Here is a 26,134-nt window from a genome sequence, read left to right on the forward strand (position 1 = left end):
ACAGATGTCTTTCTTTGGCTCCTTTGCTCTGGAGCGTTTAGTCCCAGTGGCCTTACCTGTGCCCTGCTTGCTATCTGCAAACAGATTCCAGCAGCTTCGCGTTTGCAGCCATTTATGCTTACAGCACTAAGCCTGTCATAAACTCTTAGTATAATTAAGAAACCAAAACTAGTGAAGGCAGTCGGGAACAGCAGAATAGCTTTTAACAATTGTTTCTTTTTGTGAATCTGCACAAGAGCTGAAGCATGACAAGGGTGTTTGATTGCTGCTGTTCTAAATGTTGTGCAGGGCTTTTACCACGGGGACCCCACCAGCACCACGGTATCACCACTCTGCTGTGGTCTATGGGAGCAGCATGTTTGTGTTTGGTAAGACAGCAGCAGATTTCGGTTGTGCGGGCTTGGAATGATGAATGTGCTGGTAGTGTTGTTTTGAAAAAAGAATAAGATATTTTTAGGAAGTGTCAAAAGATCTTATTCAAGTAGCAAATCCAGTATTTTTCATGGCTGACTGTGATTTCAACTTTAGCTTGGAAATATTTTTGCTGTTTTGTCTGAAGTAAAGAACACTTGAAACTCATTACTGTAGTGTTTCTTTAGGGGTAGGAGTGGAGGAGAAGTCTCCCACCTATAGTAGTCCATTAGTCAAATACCTTCTCTTTGTGCCATCTAAACTTTTTTTCTAATCTAATGGGTAGAAGCATGTATGCTCTGTTGCATTTGAGTCTAATGGAATTGTTGTTGCCCAGGTGGCTATACTGGAGACATTTATTCCAATTCCAACCTGAAGAATAAAAATGATCTCTTTGAATATAAGTTTGCAACTGGACAGTGGACAGAGTGGAAGACTGAAGGAAGGTAAGGAGCTGGCCTCATTGCCCCGCTCTTCAAGGGGACTTGAGGGTAACTCAGCAAATGTTTAAAAGGGCACAGCTAGAATTAGTTACAATGTTAATATTAAGGCTGAAGGACGATTTCCACTCTACTTTCTTGATTAAAGTTTTCTGAAAACTATCTTTGTTCAGAAGGAGTTATTTTTCAGGGCCTCCATTCTAGAGTGTACTATACTGGAAATTTGACAAAAATCCTTTGTTCACATTCTGTGACAGAAGGGATGGGAGCAGAGGAAATTTTTTCTCTTGAATTGTTTCTTTTTCAAGGTTAGCATGAAATTTGTTGATCCCTCATAGTTTCAGTTTAGTTTAATCAAAAAAAAAAAAAAGTGAAGCTGATTTGTAGTTAAATCTACACATTCTTTTCTGATTAAAGTTGGACTTTCTTAGAGAGTCCTCCGAAATGCACACACTTGCTTGAAGCACCTTAGGGTGATGTGTATTCACAGAAATTTAGAAGCAGAGTTGATACATATTTGGATCTGTTGAGTACAGGTTCCTGAGTTTCGTCTTTCCAAGGCAAAATCAAAACCAGTAACTCATTGCTACTTCGAGCTGACTTTGTGCACATTTCAGGATGTTATCCGTGACACTGAGTTTTGACCCAACTATGTAATGTTTTACCACCCCCGTGTATGGGACATGCTGTGTCTTTACCACAGTTTCTGAAGTTTCTGAAATGCTGATTTTAGTGGGGAGAGGGAAGGGAACATTTAATATTGACTTTTGTAGAAAGGGGTGAGGAATGCACAATCCATTCTTAAGTTACTGTTGCTCGCCTGATGAGCATATGTTTTTAAATATAGACCACATTACTAGTTTCTCTTTCTGATTATTCTACAACTTTGGACATTTTGGAGAGCAGTTTGTATTCATATTTTATGAACTCAAACGTGCTTGTCTTTCCCCCAGTTACAAGAGTGCATACTGCACAAATGACCTCGAACAAGCTACCGTTACATCTCCTGGCCTTGTGGCATCACAGTTTTGTTCAACACTTGGCTGATTTAGTAAAAACAACAAAGATTGGGGAAGAGAATCACAGGTTTGATCTTTTATTGTGGGCACTGCATCTCAGGAGAGCCCTGCTAAACAGTCCCAAATAAGCATTGTGAGCTCTGTCCCAGGTCTCGTTTGTGTGTTCCACCTTCTTAGCGTGTGAAGGTACGTGTGGGATTTTTATAGCACAGGGAGACTGCCAGTCTGCCATCATGATAGTGCTATTAATTGTCCCACTACTTTGCTACTTTCCATAAACTAAGAGTATTTGAGGCCCGGCAAGGAATTAGTTGGGATTTTTTTTTTCTGTTTTTTTTTCTGTATGCATTCAGGTAATTTTTCTCTAATGAAGGAAGCAGAGTGTGAAATTCTAAACCGTCCCCTCCAGAGGCTTGTTTTGTGTTTTAAGGGTGTATGACAGAAGCAATTTCTTGGCTTGTGGCCATTTTGTGAGGGGACTTAATTCTTCTCACATGTCCATTTTAGTTGTAATGTGGATCCTTTTTACAGCACCTCTGCAGGTGATTTAAGAAATCTTTTTCTTAATTTTCTGACTTGCAGATTGCCAGTTGCGAGGTCAGCTCATGGTGCAACAGTGTATAGTGACAAGCTGTGGATCTTTGCGGGATACGATGGCAATGCACGGTATGTGGTGGGATTGCTCTCTCCTTGGGTGCTTTTGTAAAATCCCACTCCCTTACTTTTCACCTCTGCAGAGACATTTTCATTTACCAAGTGATTTAAACACATAATGAGCTTTGCAAAACCCAGCCTGTTGCTGAGCATTACATTTTTGCAATCTACCAGTTCATGTTCAAATAAGTATGTTTTTAAAACCTAAAAGTCTGGTGACTCGAGTATAACTTGTCAGCCGCCTTGGTTGTAAAGTGGCTAAAGGATCTTTGAAGTTTGGCAAATGAGCATTTCTTAAAAGATACCTGCCACAGGCCTTTTGATGTCCCTGAAGACTTATAGAACGAAGTGTGCATTTTCTGTGAAGTCACATGACAGAACTAGGAACAACATTTCAGCTTTTTCTCTGAAAATGATGTGATACTATTTAGGTTGAAGGGAGATGAGATTTTGGATGGGAAAAGACTGGAAATGAGTGGTACTGAGAAGTTAGGTGCTTTGTCCCAGATGGCAGCTCTTTGCATTTGCTGTTAGTCTATCAGGGAAGAATCAATTCTGAATGCATTTTTTTTTTCTGTCTTGATGAACTTGAGAAGTATTTAATGTTGATGCACAACATTTGCATCATGAGAGCATATAGAGACTGTTACAAATTAGGAGCTGCCTTGATATGCTGGGTTGCCTCCTCTTCTGAGGAGAATCTTCAGCAAAGTTACCAGCTCCTCAAAGTCTCCAGGAGAGCTGCTGTTAACTGGAAAAACAGATGGAATCTTTTATTTATTTCTGAGGGAGGAATTTGAGAAAGATGCATGACCCTGTGGAATTGCTCAGTTCCAGCGTAGGGAGTTCCCCAAGGACCTTGAGTAGCTGGAAGGAGGAATTGGGTGAGAGGAGCTGTCTAATTTATGTTAAATATGTCTAATCACATTAAAAAAATGGTTTTTTTGTGGAACATGAGCCTCCAGGCAGATTTGAACAAAGGAAACGTCTGTAGTTACTGTGAGTAACTTGTACTGGGAAAAGCATAGTCAGATACGTAGTAGTCAGCGATGTGTCAGGTTACCCGCTTCGTCCTCCTTTATGTAAGGTAGGATTCAGCAACATAAGTAATTACTGTGGTCGGTCTCAGGGGTTAGCAGCGATGGGTAGAAGAAGGCAGAGTATTAAGGAATATTTTTGTAAAAGTCCTGAAGATTAAAGAGCTCAGATCCTTAAGCTCCAGGCAGAGTTGCTGTGTGTAACTGGTAACTATAGTATACTTGTAATCAGAAAGATGCTAAAGCAAGCTGAGGTGGTGGTATAAAACTTAGGTATAGGACAAAAAGATTTTAGTAGGTTTCTTTCTACTAGTGGAAGTAGGAGATTCTTCCTGTGCAGGAGAAGGAATGCTGATAAAATAGGATCTCTGTCCTTTCAACTCTGTGAGCTAAAAATTACTGGAAATAAACTATTTCAAATCAAGCATTTTTTGTGTTATAGGTTAAATGATATGTGGACAATTGGCCTACAGGATAGAGAGCTAACATGCTGGGAAGAGGTAAGAAACTTTAATTTCAACTAACAGAATTTTTTTTGGTTTTCATATACAATTATTTAAAATTTCCTATGCTGGGCCGCACTGCTCTCTTCAGAATGTCTTTGTCACACAGACAAAAAGAAACAGTTCAGCAAAAAAATCAAATTGTGTATTTGGAAAACCAAGTGTCTATGAAAGTGTGGTTTTTTGCTTGTGAATCTGTGAGCTGGGCAAAGACTGCCCATAGTGACTTTGCTGTGCCCCTCTAGAGAGGGACTGCACTTCCCACTTCAGCCACTGCCACAGACTGGGAGCTGTGCTGCCTGGCCAGCAAGATCAGAGTCCTGATCCTCACGGTATCAGGGGCTTTAGAAATGTGTCCTCTCATCCTTTTTATCCATGGTGAAACTAGTCTGTGCAGACATGTAAGCACAGCATTAGTTGATTACCTGTAGCCAGATTTATAGGGACTTGGTTGTCTGCACACATTGCTGCCATGTGGTCAGTCTGTCTGCCTGCTGACGGGTTGCAGCATGCTCCACGTGCGTAGCTGTGCACTACAATAATACATTTTTAATTTTGAACTTCGTTATCTTTCAGATTGAACAGAGTGGTGAAATTCCGCCTTCGTGTTGTAATTTTCCTGTGGCTGTTTGCAAAGACAAGATGTTTGTTTTCTCTGGCCAGAGTGGAGCAAAGATTACCAACAACCTCTTCCAGTTTGAATTCAAAGAAAAGATGTAAGTGTAGACAGTTAAGTCCTGCAAAACCCACATAATCCTTGACTACTTCAGTTGAGAAATGCACATACTTAAGGGTATTGAGGAAGGACACTGCATCTCATGACAAGGAAGGGTAGATAAGATAAAATATTGACTGTTTTAATGAGAGTTTGTCGTTTGCAATGTGCATCAGATAGGTCTTTTTCAGCAGACAAACGGAAAGTTTAGTAGATTCAGTTCAAACAGTAAGTATGAATCTTAGTGTATTCAGCATGGGATGCCAAATATTGCCTTCCTAAAAGTTGTTATTTGAATGACTGATTAAAACCAGACAGAGGTCCTGTGAAAACCCAGTTCATAGTGAAATCACTGGGAAATGTAAAATGTATAGTACTTTAAAAAACCTTGAGTATTTAGTTTGAGACATTTGGTGTGACTTGCTCAGAGTGTCAACCATTGCTCTGAAAATGTGGCCCCTCTGATGGGATAAAAAAAGCCAAAAAGTGGGAATACAGACACACTGGTCTGTTCTGACAGCCTGGTTGTTGGTTACTGGCTGAAGTGGAACCACAACTGAAACAACAGCTGACGGCCTCCAGACCTTGGCCGAGATCCTGCTGTGGTAGTGGCTCAGCAATGCCTTATCCAGATGGGGTATGGTACGAGAACGGTGCCCTTCACCTAGAAGGGTTAGCTGTTAAAATATGTGATAATAAAGGACTTACTCCTTCCCAAGTTGTGATCTTCGTGCTGCTGGGGATTACATAAATACATCTGGGTTATGGAACCATGTTGCCTTCATCACATTTTCAGTTAGAAATTTAGCAATACAGAGCTGAGAAATCTGCAGGATTAGTTGTCTGTTCTCATGCAGGTTCAGTAAGCACTGTAATAGAGCTGCTGTTCATACTGTTTCATGTTTAATGTCTCAGTTGGACACGGATTCCTACTGAGCACTTGCTTCGAGGCTCCCCTCCTCCTCCACAGCGAAGATACGGCCACACCATGGTGGCGTTTGATCGGCATCTCTACGTGTTTGGTGGGGCTGCAGATAACACGCTGCCTAATGAGCTTCACTGCTACGATGTGGACTCTCAGACCTGGGAAGTTATCCAGCCCAGCCCAGACAGTGAGGTAAAACATTCAGCTCATGTTTGTTCCTTTTATGCTCCACCTTTTTTTGACCCATTTTTGCTGTCAGACTACAGACGTGTTTTTGACAAGGACATTAACTTCTAGTTAAATAGTAATAGCTCCTTCCCACCAGTGGTTAAGCAGCTGAAATATTGTGGGCAACAATCTTTAAAAATTAGTCAGTGTTGACACATTTAAAAATTTGCTTAGTTTAAAGAAATACCATAAAACACTCGTAATTTATGAGTCAGTCATTATCTGACAAAGATTAGGAATGAATTCACTGTGTGGACCAGTGTTTGTGTGGTTGGCTGTGTGATGCCGTTGAAGCAGAATTCAAAACTAGACAAGGTTTTAATTGTTTCACTGCAATAATGCCTGTGTACATAAAAGCTTATAAATTCTGTAAATATATAGAATAGCATTTCTCTTTTTGGTCAAGTGTAAAGTGTTTGCTTATAAAGACATGACTGTAAAATAATAATAGAGATCTTGGGGGAGTTCAGAAATGGCTTTTTTGAACCTATTTGCATTAATAAGATGCATAAATTAAAAAACATAGGTTCTTTATGTGAACATAAAAAGGTAGTAGACCACCAAGGACCAAGAAAACACCTGAAATGAGAAAATAATAAAAAAAAAAAAAGATGATGGTGAACATGTTAATATGTTTCATTTGGGCTAATTACAATGAGTGATTGTGTGATAAAATGTCAAATTTTTTTCATAATGTACTCACAGGTACCATCTCTGGGGTAACCTGGTATTTCAGGTTGAAGTGCTGAGGGTTTGCCTGGTTTCACTACACATTTCAGTTCATGTTTCAGTGGTCTCGGATCACTTCATTCCCAGAATGCACAAAAAAGTAGGTTTCTTGAAGCCAGTACCAATATGTGTATTTCCAATATGTGGATTTAGAACGTATATGTTGGCTGTATTTGTTCATTTTAATAGATTTTACCTTAAGCTATATTAAAATATTCCAGCTGTTTTAATAGTAGGTTTAGAGTGCGTTAGCTGATCTGCAGGGAAGCAGTACTTGATGTTTGTGTGCTCTATGGAGAACTGCAGAGATTAAGGTTATACCTTAGAGAGGTGAATGTTACATGAATTAGAATCAAGTGCAGATTTACTGTTTTTGCCAGAACTGGTATGACAGAGGTGCTCACATCCTTGACTGTTGCACTGTATTTTAGTTTTTTTGCAAAGTCAAGACATACAACTCAGCATGTGAGGAAGAGGAAAATAACCATTTACACGCTGCTCTTAAATTAACAGTGATTGTGGGCCACATTTTGAAAATTTATTTGACCAAAGTATTTCATGGCAGCCTATTTTATGCTTTACAAAGCTGATTCATTTTCACAAGAAATTATTAAAACTGAATCTCCAACTTTTTAAAGGTGCAGTTGCCCTCAGGAATGTAGATCCTGTTCTGTTCCTACCAACGTTATCAATTGACACTTAAGGCTTCCTTGGTCATTGTTTCTTCATGAAACAATTGCTTGTTGCATTCAAGAGCAAAACTGTCCTGGCAGTGCTGTAAAACAGCATTACTATCTGACTTATTCCCTGCTAAATTTCGTATTTCAGAGCTCTTTTCTTGGACTGTCTGTAATCCCAGGCAGGTGTCTATCTCTAAGTTGTATGTATTGTATTTTAAAGTTATGGCATCTGGAGACTTAATTTTGTAGAAATGGGAAGTGAAATTGAAGCGCTATTGAAACACGTGATAGTAAATTTTCTTGAAAGACTTATTAGTGGCAAGATCTTAGAGACTTTTGGTGTTTTAAGTAAGTTTTACAGGATTTTGTGTGTTCTGGAGTGATAACTGGATCATTACCCAGGATTGTTTTCCTGAAGTTTCTCTGAGCTTTTGGCAGAGACTTTTAACAGTGGCAATGAATTTCTAATACCACACCATTCCCAGGACACTCTGAACTTTAAATTTCCTTTCTTATCCAGATCTGTGAACAAAATTATTCACATTTCAGTTGAAACAAAGTAGAAGACAGTGAGTGCAATGCTGTCTCAACACTTGAAGGATTCTGCTTGTGTGTGAAGTGGTGGTGACCTCTGTTACTGTGCAGCAGAACAATCTATCTTGGCTTTTGATAGAGTTGTTCTGTTGTTTGGGTTCTTTTTAATTTTTCTAATGGATGGATTGTATAGCAGATGTTCTTGTATTATTCTGTATTATGTTATATGATCTTAGAAATGCTGCATTACAACTTGGCTTAACAACACTATAGCTAGGTTAACTTTCAGACTTATCATCATGTGATGAATTTCCTTAACTCTTTCTTCTTTTGGGCATTTAGCATTGGGCGGGTATAGCCTCCAGAGTCCAAAAGAAGAAGGCTTGGTGCTGATTTACCTATTGATTCAGTAATGATTTTTACGGTGCTTTGCAGAAGAGATTTCTTTAACTCATGCTGAAGGAGACTGACTGCTGCCATTCCAGTCTTATTCTCTGAACTAGGAGTAAGCCAGCCCTGAGAAGCTTTTCAGAATGATCCAGGCAGTGATTTGGACTTTTCAGATGCACGCATGCCAGTAGCAGAAGCAGGCTGTCACATGGGAATGGTATTTGCCCCTGCTGCCCTGCTACAGGCAACGTGGAAGGTGACAAGTCACGTGGGACTGCAGAATCTTGAGGTTTTTACCTGGAGAGGGTGGCATTAGTAACAGTGGTGCAGGGTGAGTTCCGGGAAGGATGTAGAAACAGTTCTTGAGGGTGGGCAGCAGTCATGAATCAGGTGCTGTAGGTGCTCTGAGACAGTATTGTGTTTTCTGCAATTTGGGGAAACAGGTAGAACAAAAACTGGAAATGAGTCTGGCAGTGGACCTGTTCTAGTTCCCTGCCCAGGTGTCTCGAAATTGTTGGAAGTGCCTTGCTGTGGCGTGAAGGGTGGGAAAATGGCTTAGTAAGTAGAAGAGGGGAAACTAAAGTGGAACAGGTTGGTACTTCAAAAATAAACCAGGAACTTCTATTTTATGTTTTCAGGAGGTCTCCAAAATGAATGTCAAGACGTGCTTTTCGAACTGCACAATTGCAATCCGTAGCTCTTTGTATCTTCATCTTGATGCTATAATATATGTACATATATATTTTACAGAGCACACAGAGCTATTCTCCATCTTTACTCTTAGATGATCTTCACAGTTGGGGGTTCCACTTTTCTAAGGCAGCCAGAGGAATACCACATCTGATTCCATGCCGCCAGGGTAACACTGCCAAAGCTTCCTGAGGTGCTGGATTTCCTTTGTACAGGGCTATCAGAGGATTTTAAAAAATAATTTAAACAGATTTTTTTTTTTATTGGCCTCGAGTTTTCCTATTGAACTCAAAATATCCTTGGCTTTCTGAAGAAGGTTGGAACAGCATAAAAAGTCAGCAGGCAGTAAAGAGGGAAAATGCTCCATCTTGCACAGTTGCTTCCCAGCAGAGCAGGGAAGCACACAGCAGTCATGGTTTGTGCTGCAGCAGAGGAGTGTTTTGCAGGGAATGACAGAGGAGCTCCAGGCCTTGGAGGGGTGCACATCCGTTTGTGGACACAGGCCTGCAGAATCCAGAGTGATGTTTGGAAACGGCCTCACAGAGGACAAGGTGTCATAGGAAGAAAATTCTCCTTTCTTGCAATTCTTGAAGAAGGTCAGTGCGTGGGATAGTTAAGCTGTCTGTGATCACTCCCCTCCAGGAGAATTACCATCATCTCCCCAGTGACTGGAGGTACTGGTGAGCTGAGCAGTCTGTCTTTCCTGATTCAAAGAGAAATCTCTAAGACTTGGCCTGTGAAACATTTTAGTCTCACAATTAGGCCTTTCAAAGCCAAGAGCAATAAAAATTTCTGACTTTCAAAGCTCTTAATTTTTCTTTTAATAAGCAAAAAGGGAGGTTAATGTGTTGGTAACCTTCTCTGGCTTACTTTGAGGCACAGTTCTGGAGTTTTTCACATGGATTACAGTGACGTGGTTTGTGGGCAGCTAAGAAAGATTAAAAGGACTTACTCATCCTGCTGTGGATGAGTCTGCCACAGTCTCCCTGTGCAGAGATCAGTTACACCCATTGAGGTATCTTCAGGCAAAAGAAACATGTTATTATGTGAACAAAACTCTGAATTCCTGCAATGAGGCCACTAACAAGATCTGCCTTCAGATGTGGTGAGTGTAGTTGTCAGGGTATCATGTTCTGCTAGGAGAGATAAAATATAGCATTTCACAGTCCAAAGAGAAGACTGATACTTTTTATGTTTATAAATAATATGTAGTGTTCAGACTTGCATGCCCTTTAGAAAATATTTTTTAAAAATTAAGGATCTTCATACCAGTGACCTTTTCAAGTTTGTGCTCAGTAAGCTGGAGAGAGACATCTTGAAAATGTTAGTATTTATAAAAACCTGGTTATCAGAGAATCTGCAGTTAACCTTGTTGCACAGCTTGATTTCTGTTTGTCAAGTCTACATTCATATCCTTTCTGAGGGATGTTTATTACATGCTTTTAAAAAATTCTCCCAGAGAAAGCAAAATGCAGGCTTATGTGGATGATAGACAAGGAATGTATTTCTGCAGCTCACTCACCAGTAAGAAATCAGAACAGTACAGTATTAACATGACTCACACTAAATGGGTATAAAGTTGAATAACTGTAAGATATGAAATATGGCTTTGAATGAGGAGCAACCTTTAGAGGCTAAAAACATCCTTTAGAGGCTGGTTCTTGTCGTTGCATTGCTATAAACTTTTGTCAATGACCTTGAATGAGAACAGAAAATCACAGCTTTCCCCTAACATTTTCTAGTTTTCCAGAGTTTTGCGAAGTATTGATTAAAATAACAGTCTGCTCAGACTGATTTGAATTTCTTCTTAAGGTGGGCACAAACAATATGTATTTTAGTATGTGTGTAAAGCAGCACATCTAAGAACAGGGTGTGCGGTCTGTGCTTAATAGTTTCCCTTACAGTATTCCTGGAAACGGTGACTTAAAAACTTTAGTCATTGTGGGTAGCTGAGACAAGCTCCCTGTAATGTAAAAAGGCTGGAAGTGCTGGTGATGTTCTTGGCTCCAGAAGCTGACACAGTGTAGGATCATTTAGTAACAGAAATACATTACACCCATGTTTATTAGGTAGATCTTCCAGGATAATATCTCACTATCTTGTGTTCACAAATCAAGGAGGTTATTCAGAGAAAGAATCTGAAAATGACTGAAGATTGGGAAACACAGTGACCAGCTGTGAAGCATAGTCTCTCTTAGGGAAGTTTTAGGAAATTAATTCTTCACTGGCTTACCTGGGGAACAGAGGCTTTTTTAATCTGTTGGTAAAAGATAAAGCAAGATCCAGTGGCTTAAAGTTGAAACTAGAAATACTCAGACTAAAAAAGGAAATAAAAGTTTACAAAGGGTCAATAATGAGGGTAATGATTCACTGAAGCATTTTACCAGAGATTTTTGGTAGATTCTTCACTACTTCTAAACCAGGATTTGATATTTTCTAAAGAGGAAGTTTTCCTAAAAGAAAGGCTCCATTTCAGTACAACTTCAAGGAAGTCTCACAGGTTGTTTTATGCAGGAAGTCAGTTTAAGATCCCCAAAGTACTATTATGGTATTTTTGAATAAACAATACAGTGCCAGAAAGAAGCAAATAGTTGGTCCCTTGATTTTTGTCATCTGTTGTTAGATTTCAGCATATGATCTTTTGAGACACATTCATTGGATTTGGCAGTACTTGCTCTTTAAACTGTGCCTGATCCTCTCTGATACACTAAGAGTACTTTTTAAAATTTGCAACCTATATATTAAAATTATTTTAAAGGAAAGAGTGTTTACTATTATTTCAGCTGTAAGTAAGTTATAGATTGTCTCATATACTGACCTTTGCAGCGATAACGGCATGTGTTTGAATGTCATTGTTAAAAAATTAACCTCCCTGTTCCAGGCAGTATTTTCCAGTGAAAGTCAAGTGGAAAAATCTCATCTTTTATCAAATGATGTCTGCTGTCCCATGACCTATTACCATAACCAGAACTGCAAAATCTCTAGAAGAGCTGATATTGCAGCAGGTTTTTGTTATTTATGACATTGGTTTTGTAGCTAGTGATTTATCCTGTGCTGTAGGTTTCTTCATTATGGTCTTCAACTTTCTGTCCTCTGCCACAGTCCATGACAATCCCTCTTCTGTATTAACTGCTTACCACTGAGGAAGTGGTACTTACTGAGGTGATCCTCTGATTTCCACCATTGTTAAGCTATAATAGATGAATTTATGTTGGCAATATAGTTAGGACGATCCCAATAAATACATTGCAGACAGAATGTTTTTGACTTTCTAACACTAGTGTGCTGTTGAAGATTTCATGAGAAGTTTTAAGAAGTCTCTACCACTGGAAGCTCTAGGAACAGGCTAGATGAACCTCTCAGTAATGAAGTAGATATTGTTGATCCTGGTTAGGGCAGTGGAATGGAAATAACCTTTGATGGGATCCTTTCCAGGTATCTGTGATAGACTTTTAATTCCCTGTTTTCTTGTATGGTACAATCAGGAAAATAAGAGGGGAAAAGGAAATCTAAATTTCTATCTTAGATGTAAATTAAGTTTCTTAAATTTAAAGCTAAGCTGGGCTTCCAGACTTGGAGTATGTTAAAGAACAGGAGGAAGTCTTAGAATGACAAAAGCAGGTAGGTTGGAAGGGACCTCCAGAGGTCTAGTTAGGGCAGGTTGCTCTGGACCTTGTCCAATCCATTTCTGTGTATCTCTAAGGATAGAGATCTAACAGCCTCTCCTGGCTTCTATTCCAGTGGTTGTCCACGATCATGATAAAAGATCTCTTCCTCTCGTATTCAGAAAGAATTTGCCATGCTCTTAACTTGCATCTTTGCCTACTCTCTTACCAGTGGACACCTCTCAGAAGAGTGACTCTGTCTTCTCTGCACTCTTCCTGTAGGTAGTTGCAGACAATAAGGTATCTCTTTTGCCTTTTCTTCTCTCATGCATCATGTGCTCCAGCCCCTGATCATCTTGGCAGCCCTCCACTGGATTTATTTATGTAGGTCAATGCTGTTCTTGTACTGGAGAGCCCAAAATTGGGCAGAGTACTTCAAATGTGGTCTTACAAATACTGAGGAGGAAAAATCCCCTCAATCTGCTGGCTACGCACTTGCTGATACAGCTGAGGGTGCTGTTGGCCTTCCTGCAGGAGAACACTGCCGAGTCCTCTTCATCTTGTTGTGCACTGGGACTCCCAGGGTTTTTTTCTACAGAGCTGTTTTCTAGATGGCCAGTCCCCAGCCTGTATTATTACCAGGAATTACTCTGTCCCAGTGGCAGGACTTGGCAGAACTTCATGAGGTGCCCATCAGCCCATTTTTCTAGCCTAGATAAGTCCTTCTGAATAGCAGTCTCCAGCATTTCAACCACTCCAGACAATTTGTTATCAACCACACACCTGCTGAGAAGGCAGTGCCCTCCTCTAAATTGTGAAACCATTCAGCATTTTGTAGCAGATGATCAGGTTAGTCAGGAAAAATTTACCCTTGGTAAATCCTTGCTGACTGTTCCCAGTCACCTGCTTCATGTGGTGGAAGTAGCTTGCAGGAGGATTTGCTCCATAACCTTGCTGGGACAGAGGTGCAGTTGACTGGCCTTTGGTTATGTGGATGCTCCTTCCTACAGGTGAAAGAAGCCTTTGCCCAAGCTCTGTTCCTAGGTTCATATCATGCCAGATTTTTAAAAGTAATAGGTATTTCATGAATTATATACAGCACTTTGTTTACTCTCAGGTACCTACAGACATAAACTAGGATAAATGAGTCCATTCCCATAATCTGAAAGGAGTAACTGTCTAAGGAAGGGCATAACAAAGCCCGTCAGCGTTTGCCTTCTCCTCTTTGCTCTTTTGCAGAGCTGCATGTCTTGAAGTTCTCTCTAAAATGAGTCTGTTCCAATTTTGTCTGAAAAGCATATAAATTTTCTTCACCCAGCATGTGAAAACATTTTAAATCCTTAAACCTCCTTAAACTTAACGAATATCCAAAGCTTTGTCTGCCCATCTGTTTGATGGGTTTATGCTGTTGCCTGGTATGATAGTGTAGTAGAAGCATCTCTTGAATAAAAACAGGTACCAGTAGTGACATCTCATTTGGAACTATCGTAGCGTATGTTTTTCTTCCAGTTTCAGACGAAAACCAGATATTTTTTTACCCTTTAGTTTATGTTGGTTCACCAGGTTGGTCTGTTGATGGCTTTAGGTCTTTCTATTTCATTCTGGCTTAAGAATTTTTAGTGGTATTGGGGGATAGAGAGGCTCATCAGTGTTCCTAGATTGTGAAAGAGATCCGAGCACATCTTTGCTGGCTTTGGAGTTCAGTGCAGCAGTCAGCTTCTTTAATACCTGCTCGTTCATATATAAGTGTGAGGAGAGTTAAGATTTACACATTTATAAATCTATTCTGTAAATACAAGAAGGCTTCTGAGAAGCTGAGAGAATGAGGAAGCCTTAAAACAACTGCAGTGGATTTGATTTTAGCTATTTCCTAGTATTGCACAGTGTTGAAATTTCAATCTGAAAAAAGCACTGAAAACGTGTTAGAAATGCTTTGAGAAATTAATAAGAGGTGGAAGGTGAGTGCTGAAAACAACACAAGTAATCCCAGCCTACAGTAATAGTAAAACTAATACATTCTTCACAGCCAAGAGAATGAATCTCACTGCAAGAAAGTTACATTTTTGTAAGTGACCCAGATCTCTTGACAGAGGTACGGAAGAGTTGCATCTGCACCAGGAGCTTGGCCCTTGAGGAGCGCAGGGCTCGCCGGCGGAGCAGCGGCGGCTGCCTTAGCTTGGCGCGTTCTGCCTGTCATCATGACGTGGGAAAGGTTTCACTCTGTCATCTTCCAAATGTGTTAGTCAGCGTTGACATAAAGTACAGGTTGTCACTTTGTGGTGATCCATCTGCCCTGTTTTTTTCGTCAAGCCAAAACGGGGGAAGTCTGTCTCAGACTGTGGGAATAGCTGACAGATATTGCCTCTTTGCCATCTTTGTTCATGATCCGCAGTTCTTCCTACTTGCAGTAAACAAAACACTCCACTTCTCATGAAGAACCATGAGAGGAAGAGGGCAGACAAAAAGCAATTAGTGCCTAAGATTTTAATTGCTGTGTACCTCTGTCATTGCAAAAAACCATAAGAAAACTACACGACTAATTTGTTAAATTGTTCAGTCACAATGACAGGCTCCAAACAGGACAGCAGTGCTTTCTCTGGAGTGATTCTGAATGTTCTGGATACACGGGCACAATCTGTTGGAGCTTCGGCTGCAGGGGGACTCCTGCTCCCTCTCCAGTCTCTCATGCCTCCTTCCCATCTATACTTTTACACGCTGTTGTTTTTAAATCTTGTAACCAGGTGTCCTCTCCAGAAGTGACTGAGAGAGTATCTGCCCCAGAAGAAGCTCTCTCCTTGCCCTCAGAAGGACGTGGTTTAAAAAAATCTTGGGATGTATTTGGTTTAGATTTCAGCATAACAGCAGTTAAACAACCACCTACAGCAGACTCAGAGGTAAATAAAGAAACACTTGAAGTGAAAAAGACTTCCAAAATGCAAATTAAATTTATTCCAGGAGGGAGAAATAAATTCCAGCCTTGTATATGCCTTTTCTCCTCCATTCCTTCTTTCTCTCTTGAAATTTATCTTGAGCTATTTCAGCTTTTAAACTGTTACCCAAGAACCATTTAAGCCTTTACTCTGCACATGCAAGTTCTAAATTGCATATAGAAAACTAGTATTGACCCCTGAGTGGAAACTATTAATTTGATTTGATTTTACTTGTACATTGATTCAACTATTTATTAAGGACTTCAGGTGAAGCTGAATGTGTTCCTGGTGAAGTCAAAATTGAAACCAATGAGTTTATATAGGGGTTTGCACAGGTTTAACTAAGTTTATTTTAAAGTATGTGGAATCAGCCCCAGAGATGATCCTCAGGGCTGTAATCTCAACTGTTTGAATGATTGCTAGGCACTCTAGCTCAGGGAGAAGCAACACTAATGCACAGCTTTGTAAGTCAAATCAGAACCCTGATGCACATCACAGGACAAACTCAATTTGTGCTGTCTAGACAGGATACGGAGTGAGTTTGAACACAAGAAATGGGAAAAAAGGAAAAGACTTCTGAAATACATGAATTTTGAAATTGATGGCTCCGATCATGTCGGAAGTGTGGAAAGGTGTACTGGAAGGGAAGCAAAGGTGACTGATGAGATCTGCTTTTGAAAGCAAAGATTCCGGCTTGAAAAGAGCCTCAGATTGCAAATCTCATGAGCCTTAATTGGAGAAAACACATCAACAGATGAAACAGGGCGGTGTGTCTCAGAGAGGGGTGCCAGCCCGGCTCAGCAGAGGTGTCAGGATTGAATCTTTTTGTCATGCACTGCTGATAAAGTAAGGAGATCATGTTGATTGAGAGGTAAGTATAGGATTGAGAGCTGACAAATACATTCAGACTGGCAGCACACCTTAATTTGTGATTTTTAGCATTCTCATGTGCCCTGGCAGTGAGAAGGACAAGAATCCCTTTGGATTCACACACAACCATCTGGAGTTGTGCCAGCGGAAACCTGTACTGAAATTACAGGTATTGCTGTAGTCTGTCTTTATGGTCTCAGAAAATTAACACAGTTTCTGTGAGCATCTTTGCCAACTGTAAAAGGAGGATGACCAGCACATCCCTGTGTTTCAGGCAGGATGTGGGACACTTGATTAGACTGTGCTTGTAAAAGAAGGAAATTAGGGTAAATGTGTTATATTGCAAAACAAAGGCTTAGTTTCACATTTGCCCTACACTGACTTTGTTTCTCTGGGAGCAGCAGTTCCTAACTGTAACCTTGGCTTATAGTGTTGTGATCAGGGACTCACTGTACGTTTGAGTGATAGACTTGTTATCTAAGGCGGTTCTAATAAACTGCAACTAGTAATAATCCTTTACTTGTGGAGATGGATGGAGTACAAATGTGGAGACCATCAGGAGAATCCATAGGAAAGCTCTAAGAGCAATCAGCAAACATGACCCCACTGAAAAGCTGAAAGAGCTGGAGGTGCCTAGTGACGAGAAGATGAGAGGTGAAGCAGATGTTTTGAAATGCAGGAACAGTTCCTGTGGAAAGGAGGGAAAAAACCTCTTCTGTGTTTCTGGTGGGGAGGATGAGAGTTAACGTGATAAATTGCAACAAGGAAAGGATAGCTTGAACAGGAGGAAACATGGAGCACCTTTTTCTACCTACACAATTATTTGTAGTAGAGTGACTGTGTTGAAAATTGGAGTTCCTGGTCTCAGGCTCTGGCAGGAAATTGTGATCTGCAACCCTGTGGTGCTTGATACTGGCCTCTCAGGTCTTAGGTTTGCTCTACTATAAACTGATTCTTGTCCCACCTTAACATGAACTGAGTGAAAAAACTCTTCTTGGGGTTTTATCAAATGAGATTTGGCTGTGTGCACTAGTAGTGGGGATGACTTTGCTCAGTAGAAAAGGATATATAAATATCTGCATAAAAGAAGCTCTGATTCATTTCTTCTGGTAGGTTATGAGTGACCTGAATTAGCTCAGCCTTAGGCAGGACAACCTGCATGGATTCACCAGCACATGTTCTGTGAAATACAGGTCCATGGACGGTGAGCAGAGCGATGATTGTTCTCTCTGGTGTTTAAAACCAGACCATGTAACACCAGCCTCCCAGTGCTGGACTGCTGAATGTGTCATGCAGGGCAGAGTTTTGTGTCTCTGTTTTTGTGAATTCCCTTGTGGGCTCTTTTCCTCCACAAAATCCCATGCTGGCTAGCAAAATAGTTATTTCATATCTGTTCCTTATAAACTCTACCTGGGTTGAATATATTCAGCAGCTGGATTTGGCAGCTGGGGAGGTCTCCCAACAAGACACTTGAGATAGGACAGGCTTTTGGCATCTGGTACTGGTGGATGAGGGACGTGGAGCTCAGCATGTCTCTCCAGCTGTTTATTCCTTTCCAGCTGTTTATGCTCCTGAGCTCTATTAACCTTTTTGATCTGAGTATTTTCTTCTCAAGGCTCCAGCTCCCCTGGTTTACACTGGACCAAAGTTTTTCTGTGGCCAAAGCCTTGGTCCTGGGAGGGCAGAGTGTTGTTGTCCTTGAAGGTGGCATCGGTGGCATCTGTACGTCAGCGCTTGGCAGGGCTGCCCTCACCACGTGAGCATTTGTGCTGGCTTGAATTCTGCTGTTCTGATTCAGCAAAACAAATACCCGGAAACCCTCAGCTGCACAATGTTTTGATGAACTGTATATGGCCTTCCTTCTTCTGGGCTATCTTTTCATATTTGACTTCTCTTGCTACTCTCTTTAAAAATGCAATATGTGCATTTAAAGGGTAGAATTGTTTGATTGCTTAAGTTATTAGTAAGTGCCAAAGCTCTGGTTCCTTGACCACTCTGGTACCAACCATTACAAATTAAAAATCATCATTATAATGTTCCTTACAGATCATTTGAGTTCAATATGATGTGACTAGCAAGAATGGTGTTACTTGGTTAAATGTTCAGATGATTCATGTTTCCTTCTGGCACCAGTTGTTAAAATGCTGTAAGTTTTTTTTGATTGAAAAAAATATATTTGTTAAATACAGTGGCTACTTTTTAAAAAACAATGCTAGAGAATATTGAGAATTATTTAATTTAAAAACAAAACTAAAATATTGTTTGTTTTTAAAAAAAGACAGGGAAATTGACCTGAATAAGTATAAACCAGGTGGCCTGTATTTGATTTCTGACAGAGTAGATCCTTTTTTGGGTTGTTGTTGTTGTTTGGAGAGTTAGTTGGAAGAAACATATTATAATACAGCTAATATCAGCCCATCTAGTTTTGTGGAAATAGGTCTTGGCAAGCAAACTTCATATTTTTGGGATGAGGTTGGAGGTCCAGTTGATAAAGGTCACTGATGTATTTTTAAACTCCTATAAGATGTTTGATTTTTTTTTTTTCAGTCAGTATGTCTTAATTAATGAGATTACTTCTAAGAGTGAATAGAGGCCGCATACAATAGATTATATTTGACAGTAATCTTATCCTCTTTTGGAAAGGTATTGAACAGGGGCCTGGTGGGAATGTACTAATAGATCAGTATTATTCCATAATCTTCCCATCACAGTATTTATTAGCACCAACTTTAAAGTTTCTTTGGTAAAGTATCCCTGAAGTATGCCAGAGACAGAAGGTACCTTGTTTATCCAAAGGAATCTAGATGACTTGTTAAACTGACGCAGGCAAACGTGCTTTTTAAGGTGACCAAATCTGTGGTTTGTACATCTGAGGAAAAAAAAAAAACAACAACCAGGTCCTAGTTACTGCATGGGGGATTGTATCCTTAAAAGCTTTAGTCTGAAGAAAAGAAGAAGTCATGGAAAGTCTGGTGAGTAACAAGCTAAATGAGACCGTTGTGTGATGCTGTGGTAAAAGGGATAATTCGGTGGTAATGAAAAATGCCAGTCAGCATGGTTTCCTGGAAAATATGTCTCCCCAGATAAAGATAATCTTGTTTCGTGTCTGAGTTTACTTGAGTGGTGGCTATAAATATGTACAAGAAGAGAAGATTTCTTATACCAGAGGGCTTTTTATTTTGTAGGCAAAGATTTAATGAGATTTGCTGCCTGGAAGACAAAACAAGCCTGATCAACTAGAGAAAAAAAAAGTTAAAAAGTTACAAACCACGACTTGAAGACTTTATGTGAGATCTCAGTGAGATGTGCTTGATTTGATCAGATACCTTTTATGTAACCTCAGAAGAAATGTGTACAAATGATGTGTCTGTCCCATGCAGGAGGGTCACGGTGGCTTTGACTTGCAGTGACTCCTTCCCACTTCAAAAATCACCCGATTTTGGAATTCCAAGACGAACTGTCTGTTGCATGGAATGGTGTGATCCCTCAGCCCTGTAAATAGCTGGGGCTTTATTTTCTGTGGACCTGACATGATGGGAGAAAGGAGGCTTGGCTCTGTGGTGTAAACATCTCCACCTTTGAGCTTCAGGGCAGAGTCTGGCACTGCTGGAGGGGCTCGTTGGGCAGAGGGTTCAGCCCCAGCGAGCTGTGGGGAAGGCGTGTGTGTACAAGCCTGGAGTTCGTATCCTGCTGAGACAGATGATCGTTTCACTTGCAAGTTCATGACAACGTTCAGAATGAGCTCGGAGTTGTGTAGTTGTCACGTTTGCAGAATCTTCTGGGTATTAGAAGTGCATTTTATTTTTCTGTGTAAAACCCAGCATTGAGTATGAGTTTGGTAAATGACATCTTTTGTAACTGTAATTGAAGAGTTTGAGGAGGAGGAGGCTGAGGGGAGCCCTCATCCCTCTCTGCAGCTCCTGACAGGACATTGCAGAGAGGCTGGGGCTGGGCTCTGCTCCCAGGGGATCAGGGACAGGACAAGAGGGAACAGCTGGAAACTGCAACAGGGGAGGGTCAGAGTGGGCATGAGGGAAAAATGTTTCCCAGCAAGAGTGGTCAGAGAGTGGCACAGGCTGCCCAGGGAGGGGGGAGTCCCCGTCCCTGGGGGGGTTTAAGGGCTGTTGGGATGAGCTGTGGGGGGATGTGGGGTAGGGGAGAACTTTGTAGAGTCGGGCTGAGGGTTGGACTCGATGATCCCGAGGGGCTTTTCCAACCTGAATGATTCTGTGATTCTCTGATTCTCTGATATGTGGAGCCCTGTGTTAGAAGGTGCAATGAACAGGTGTTTTTAAATGTGACTGGAAAGTATTTTCTAGATACTCTAGGAAACAACCCTAAATTATAATAAATGTCAATCTTGGAATGCAGGTGTTTGTGTCACTTCAGACTACGTTGATTTTCCCTTCTCACTGTTGATCTGTTGCAGGTCCTATTTCTTGGGAGGAAAAAAAAAAAAAGTTTTTTGTTTATTCCCTCACCTATTTTGTCCTTTTCTTTCCCTAGTTACCCAGTGGGAGACTCTTCCATGCTGCTGCTGTTATCTCAGATGCCATGTACATCTTTGGTGGCACAGTGGACAATAACATTAGAAGTGGAGAAATGTACAGGTTCCAGGTAATTCACTGATGAACGTGCTCAAACAGCTGCACCAGTTCTGCGTGAATCTCTCTGGCTCTTGTCTCCAGACGTGGCAGAGTTTCTGGTTTGGCTCATTGTGAGCTTGAAGGCTTTTGTTTCCCATCATTCCTGCAGGCAGCCTTTGCATTTCAGATTGAGCTGCCAAAGATTAATGTATATCTTTAAAATCTTTTGAGATATATTATCTGGACAGACATTTTATAAGGCCAAGATCTCCAGTACCTTCTAAAGTCCTAACAGAGATCGTGACAACTTATTTTGACAAATTATTCAAAAGTGCATCAGACAGGATTAGTCATGATATTTAACTGAAAATTGACTGTTCCTCTTCAAGTACTGTCATGGTCAGGGTTCCTGGGTCAGAGCATTTTGCATTTTATCTTCATGCAGCACTCTGACTCCCACCCCCCCAGTAACTATGGGAATTTAAAATTTCAAGATACTCACACCAGGTCAAATCCCCACTACACTCAAGTTTATTTTTCTTGCATGGGACCCTCAGACAAGTGCTGAGAGCAGGTGAGACTCCTGGCCACCAGCTCCTGAAATCTGCAAGTTGTGATGAGACACAATTCTTCCATGTTACCCTGTGTTATATATCATTACCCTCACTACAGAGGAAGCCCTTGCATCGGTTTGGTTTGCTTGTTATTTTCTACTTTATATGCTACACTGAGGTCGAGTTAATAAGAAAACTCAGTGATCATATAGGTAACTATGGTGCTTTTGGATATAGCCATTTGAAAATAATTCTGTCTTCTGTGGGGTTTTATTTTTTTAGTTTTCTTGCTACCCTAAATGCACTCTACATGAAGACTATGGAAGGCTGTGGGAAAACAGGCAGTTCAGTGACTTGGAGTTTGTTTTGGGAGAGGTGAGTAGAATTTGTTGAAAAGGTGCCAACGGGAGTGTTACTCTGTGTGTAGCGTGTTTGCTGGGAAAGAGCAAATTGTGCAGTGATTGTGCCAGAAACCTTGGGAATGAAGTTTTAAGAGCAGCGTCACTGGTGAAAATGATGTCTGCTGGTTCAGTAAGTTACACTAATCCAGATAAATTTCTAATGTTGCAAAGGAGAAGAAACTTTAAAACTGAGATGATCTGTGGATCACTGAGATATAACCTGAATTTATCAGAGCATATTATATGTAGTTATAATATGAAAATGATACTAATGGCTTCTGTACTCAGAGGTCCCAACTATCTCTTGGAAGGAGCAGGCCACTGGTTTGCAGATCCATGTATCATTTCAAGAGCCATTTTTAATTGCTGAAACAAAACAGAATGAGAAAAAGCAGCACAGGGGAATGATTATATAGTAATTAAAACAATTATAAAATTTTTAAAAGAACATGTTTTCTGAAGAAAAACATGAGAAATTTGAACTTATCTGCATTCCTTTTGCAAAGAAAAAGTTGTAAAACACTTTGCAGAGATCAGATAACAGATCCCCAACAACAGATGGAGTAGATTATGAATAACAATAGCAAAAAAAATACTGTTGTTTTCAAGAGAGAAAATTAAACTGAAAATCACATGCACCGGTAAGAAGCAATATCTCTGACACTGAACCTACACAGCGGCTTCCACTCAGTGAACGTAACAGAAACTCTTTCCAAACAGTGTTTACCATCAGCCTTGAGGGAAAATAGGTGTTGAATTTCATCTCTGTGGGCAGAGCAGATGCAGGGTTGCCTTTCATTCTAACTTAAACTAGATGTATAGTAACCTGGAGTTCAGCCCAGGTTTCTACGACTTCTGCCATCTGCCATCATCGTGTGATTTGGGAATAAAAGTTGAATATGTATTCTTTCTTTGCATTTGACAGAAGGAGGAACGAGTCCAAGGGCATACTGCAATTGTTACAGCTCGCTGCAAGTGGCTGAAAAAGAAAATCATACAGGCAAGGGAGAGGTTAAAACAAGTGAGTATTTTAGAAAAGTAATTTTGTGGCAAGGTAATGCTCATTCTGCTCAGTTTTGGAAATAAGGTTGTCAGGAAAAAAATATCATCTGCTGAGACAGATGTAGGACTGGAGCAGCGTCTGATGCTAAGGTGCTCTTGGGCAAGTAAAGTGAAGAGGATAATTAGTATTAGCACAGGCCACTGGATGTATATTGGGTCAGGCAAGGCGTGTAATGTGGAGGAGCCAAAGTTAATCCCGTTATCTGGATTTGGCGGTACGGTTCTTGGGAGCTCTCATAGCTGTCCTAAGTTCTAATCTGGTGGAGTACCCCTGGGGAGGTGTGTGTAGCCCTCCCCCTGGGGAGTGTAAAAGCTGCCTGTCATCGGGGATGGCCTGCAAGATTAGACAGATTAGAGGGAAGGCAATGTTAAGGTTTTGAGGCTGGCTCTGTTCCCTTTACCTTAGTATTTCCTGACTTTTTCCACAGTTTGGTACCTCTGGTTCATTGTCTATTAATTTTAACTGTTACAGCTTTTCAGCAGCAAACATTTTATCGCTCTTGAGGAAGTGTTAGCACACAACCTGCAGTAAGACACAGAGATGTCTCATTGCCCCTTAGTTAATTGCTTTGCCACCCCACAGCCCTCCCATCTTCACTGGAAAAGGCTGTAGGGAAAGGGAAGGGCTGTCCAAGTGAAACTTGAAAGTAAGAGTGGCTTAAAATACTTGTGTGCAGCACTTTGAGCTCTGACTTTGCAAGGCAGGGGTCCATGGAACCTGCTCCTTACTCTTCCTTCTCCAGGGAGAGATGCTGTTCCTGCTGAGGGCAGAAATGAGCTCAGTGGAATTAATTCCTTCCTTTTTCTGAGGTGCTGCTTTTGAGCTTTATCTAGGAGCTCACATTTGTTCTGATCTGTGCTTGTTGTGGGGTATGGAACAGTAAGTCTAAGACATGAATTCCATGTTATCTTGAAGATAATCTTGAAGATAAAGAGATCTTGGGTGTTGAAGAACATGCAGTCATGAGAATGATCTTTTCTCAGGTTTGCTAGTAATGTGTGTGAGCTGACACAGCCTTGCCGCCATGCTTGAGTGTTTTTTCTGTCTCACTAGAAATCAAAGCAAGATATTGAAGATGAGGGACATGCGACATGTCAGAAGGATGGGATTGGTGGGAATGTCAAGTTGTGCCGCCTGCAGCCGCTGCTGGAAGTGCCCATCCGAGAGGCTGAGGCACAACCCTTCGAGGTGCTCATGCAGTTTCTGTATACAGATAAAATAAAATACCCTCGCAAAGGTAGGACAGTGGGATAAAAAAAATACTAGCAACTGGGAAGCAAACGTTTATTTTGATGCAGAGCAGGATCAAGCATTTGCAGATGATCAGTCCGGCTCTAAGCACTTAATTACTTACATGAGATTAAAAAGAAAAGCAGATTTCTATTAATGCATACTAACAGTGCTTTGGTTTTTCCTAATTCTTTTCAAACATCAAGGAAAAGCAGATTCTTGATCGCTCCAAAAGGAGTAAAAAAAACCCAAACAAAATTTTCATGATATTTTGAACATTACAGTGGCCTGCCTAGAAGGACCATGTATCCTGGGTTGCCTTATTTCCCTTTTCTGGTATTGTTTTGATCCGTTGCAAACAGCCCACATAAAAAGGCAGAGCAAGATGGTATTTATCATATCTTCGAAATGGCAATGTAAAGGACTGCCTCAAGGAAAAATCCATTTGATGTATTCATTGAAGATCCCCAAGTTGAAAACACTTGCAGGCTGGCAGGTAATAGCCAGAGATCTCTCAGCTCCCACAGAGCAAACCTAAGTCATGGCCATGTTTGAGTGCTGAGGTCAGCTGGGCTCTGGAGACACGGGGGAGCTCCAGCTGGTGGGTCTGGGGGAGCTGCAGCTACCTGGCCCAGTCAGGTAGGGTGAGGTAAATCTGTCCTAACGCTGAATTGCTTCAGCTTCAGTCCAGGATCCTTCCTTACTGTAACAGGTAATTCTCAGGGAAATACAGATTTGTATACAGTTGTCCCAAGGCTTTCCCTGCAAGGTGACCTGAGAGCAAGCCTAATTAATGGGGGCAAGGGAGACTTCTCACTGGTGTCTGCTGACATCGCCAGATCCTCCTCAGCATGTTCACTCCAGGACAGGATCAGACCAAAGAAAGGGTTATTGTACTGAGCTCTCCCCTTTGTTACAGGCTGCCCAGGCAGCCTGCTACGCTTCCCCCAGCCCATCAGACGTCCTCCCTGGTGCTTACCTTTCTGCCAACATCCTCCAGTGACCCTGTCTTGACCATCAAGTGCACCCTCAGTCAGTTTGCAGATGACACCCAGTTGGGTGGGAGTGTTGATCTGCTCGAGGGTGGGGAGGCTCTGCAGAGAGACCTGGCCAGGCTGGAGCCATGGGCTGAGCCCAACTGGGGGAGTTTCACTAAGGGCAAATGCCGGGGGCTGCCCTTGGGCCACAACAACCCCCAGCAGGGCTACAGGCTTGGGGAGGAGTGGCTGGAGAGCTGCCAGTCAGAGAGGGACCTGGGGGGGACTGATAATGAGCCAGCAGTGTGCCCAGGGGGCCAAGAAGGTCAATGGCATCCTGGCTTGTGTCAGCACTGGCGTGGCCAGCAGGGACAGGGAAGGGATCTGAGCCCTGTGCTGGGCACTGGTGAGGCCGCCCCTCGCTGAGTGGGTTCAGTTTTGGGCCCCTCACCCCAAAAAGGCCATTGAATGACTCGAGCGTGGCCAGAGAAGGGCAACGGAGCTGGGGCAGGGTCTGGAGCACAGGTCTGCTGGGGAGCGGCTGGAGGAACTGGGGGGGTTCAGTCTGGAGAAGAGGAGGCTGAGGGGAGACCTCCTGGCCCTCTGCAACTCCCTGCCAGGAGGGGGCAGAGAGGGGGGATGAGTCTCTGGAGCCAAGGCCCCAGCGCCAGGCCCCGAGGGAATGGCCTCAAGCTGCCCAGGGCAGGGTCAGGCTGGCTCTGAGGAAGGATTTCTGTGCAGAAGGGGCTGTTGGGCGTTGGAATGGGCTGCCCAGGGCAGGGGGGAGTCCCCGGGATCCCTGGAGGGGTTGAAGAGTCGGGCTGAGCCAGCGCTGAGGGATCTGGGGGAGTTGGGAAGGGTCAGGGTGAGGGTCATGGTTGGGCTGGAGGAGCTTCAAGGGCTTTTCCAACATGGATGATTGTGTGATTCTGTGATTTGCATTCCTCATTGCTTCTCTCAGTC

General features: G+C 41.7%; 1 protein-coding gene across 3 annotated transcripts in view; it reads left to right on the forward strand.

Moving 5' to 3' along the window:
* The window catches only part of LZTR1 (leucine zipper like post translational regulator 1), a 37,173-nt gene that overhangs the window by 876 nt on the left and 10,163 nt on the right, over positions 1-26,134 (forward strand). The window contains exons 4-14 of one of the 3 annotated variants that reach the window (XM_074925483.1): positions 289-368; positions 749-857; positions 2,453-2,536; positions 4,004-4,061; positions 4,641-4,780; positions 5,695-5,896; positions 15,302-15,454; positions 20,867-20,977; positions 21,783-21,875; positions 22,827-22,926; positions 24,040-24,201. In XM_074925483.1, the coding sequence (XP_074781584.1) occupies positions 289-368; positions 749-857; positions 2,453-2,536; positions 4,004-4,061; positions 4,641-4,780; positions 5,695-5,896; positions 15,302-15,454; positions 20,867-20,977; positions 21,783-21,875; positions 22,827-22,926; positions 24,040-24,201 (1,292 nt within the window). Of the gene's footprint in view, positions 1-288; positions 369-748; positions 858-2,452; positions 2,537-4,003; positions 4,062-4,640; positions 4,781-5,694; positions 5,897-15,301; positions 15,455-20,866; positions 20,978-21,782; positions 21,876-22,826; positions 22,927-24,017; positions 24,202-26,134 lie in introns of all 3 variants that reach the window. The other 2 variants (XM_074925482.1, XM_074925484.1) reach the window with 2 other exon arrangements.

The sequence above is a fragment of the Athene noctua genome, chromosome 23 (genome assembly GCF_965140245.1).
Source record: "Athene noctua chromosome 23, bAthNoc1.hap1.1, whole genome shotgun sequence".
In the NCBI taxonomy this organism is placed as follows: domain Eukaryota; kingdom Metazoa; phylum Chordata; class Aves; order Strigiformes; family Strigidae; genus Athene; species Athene noctua.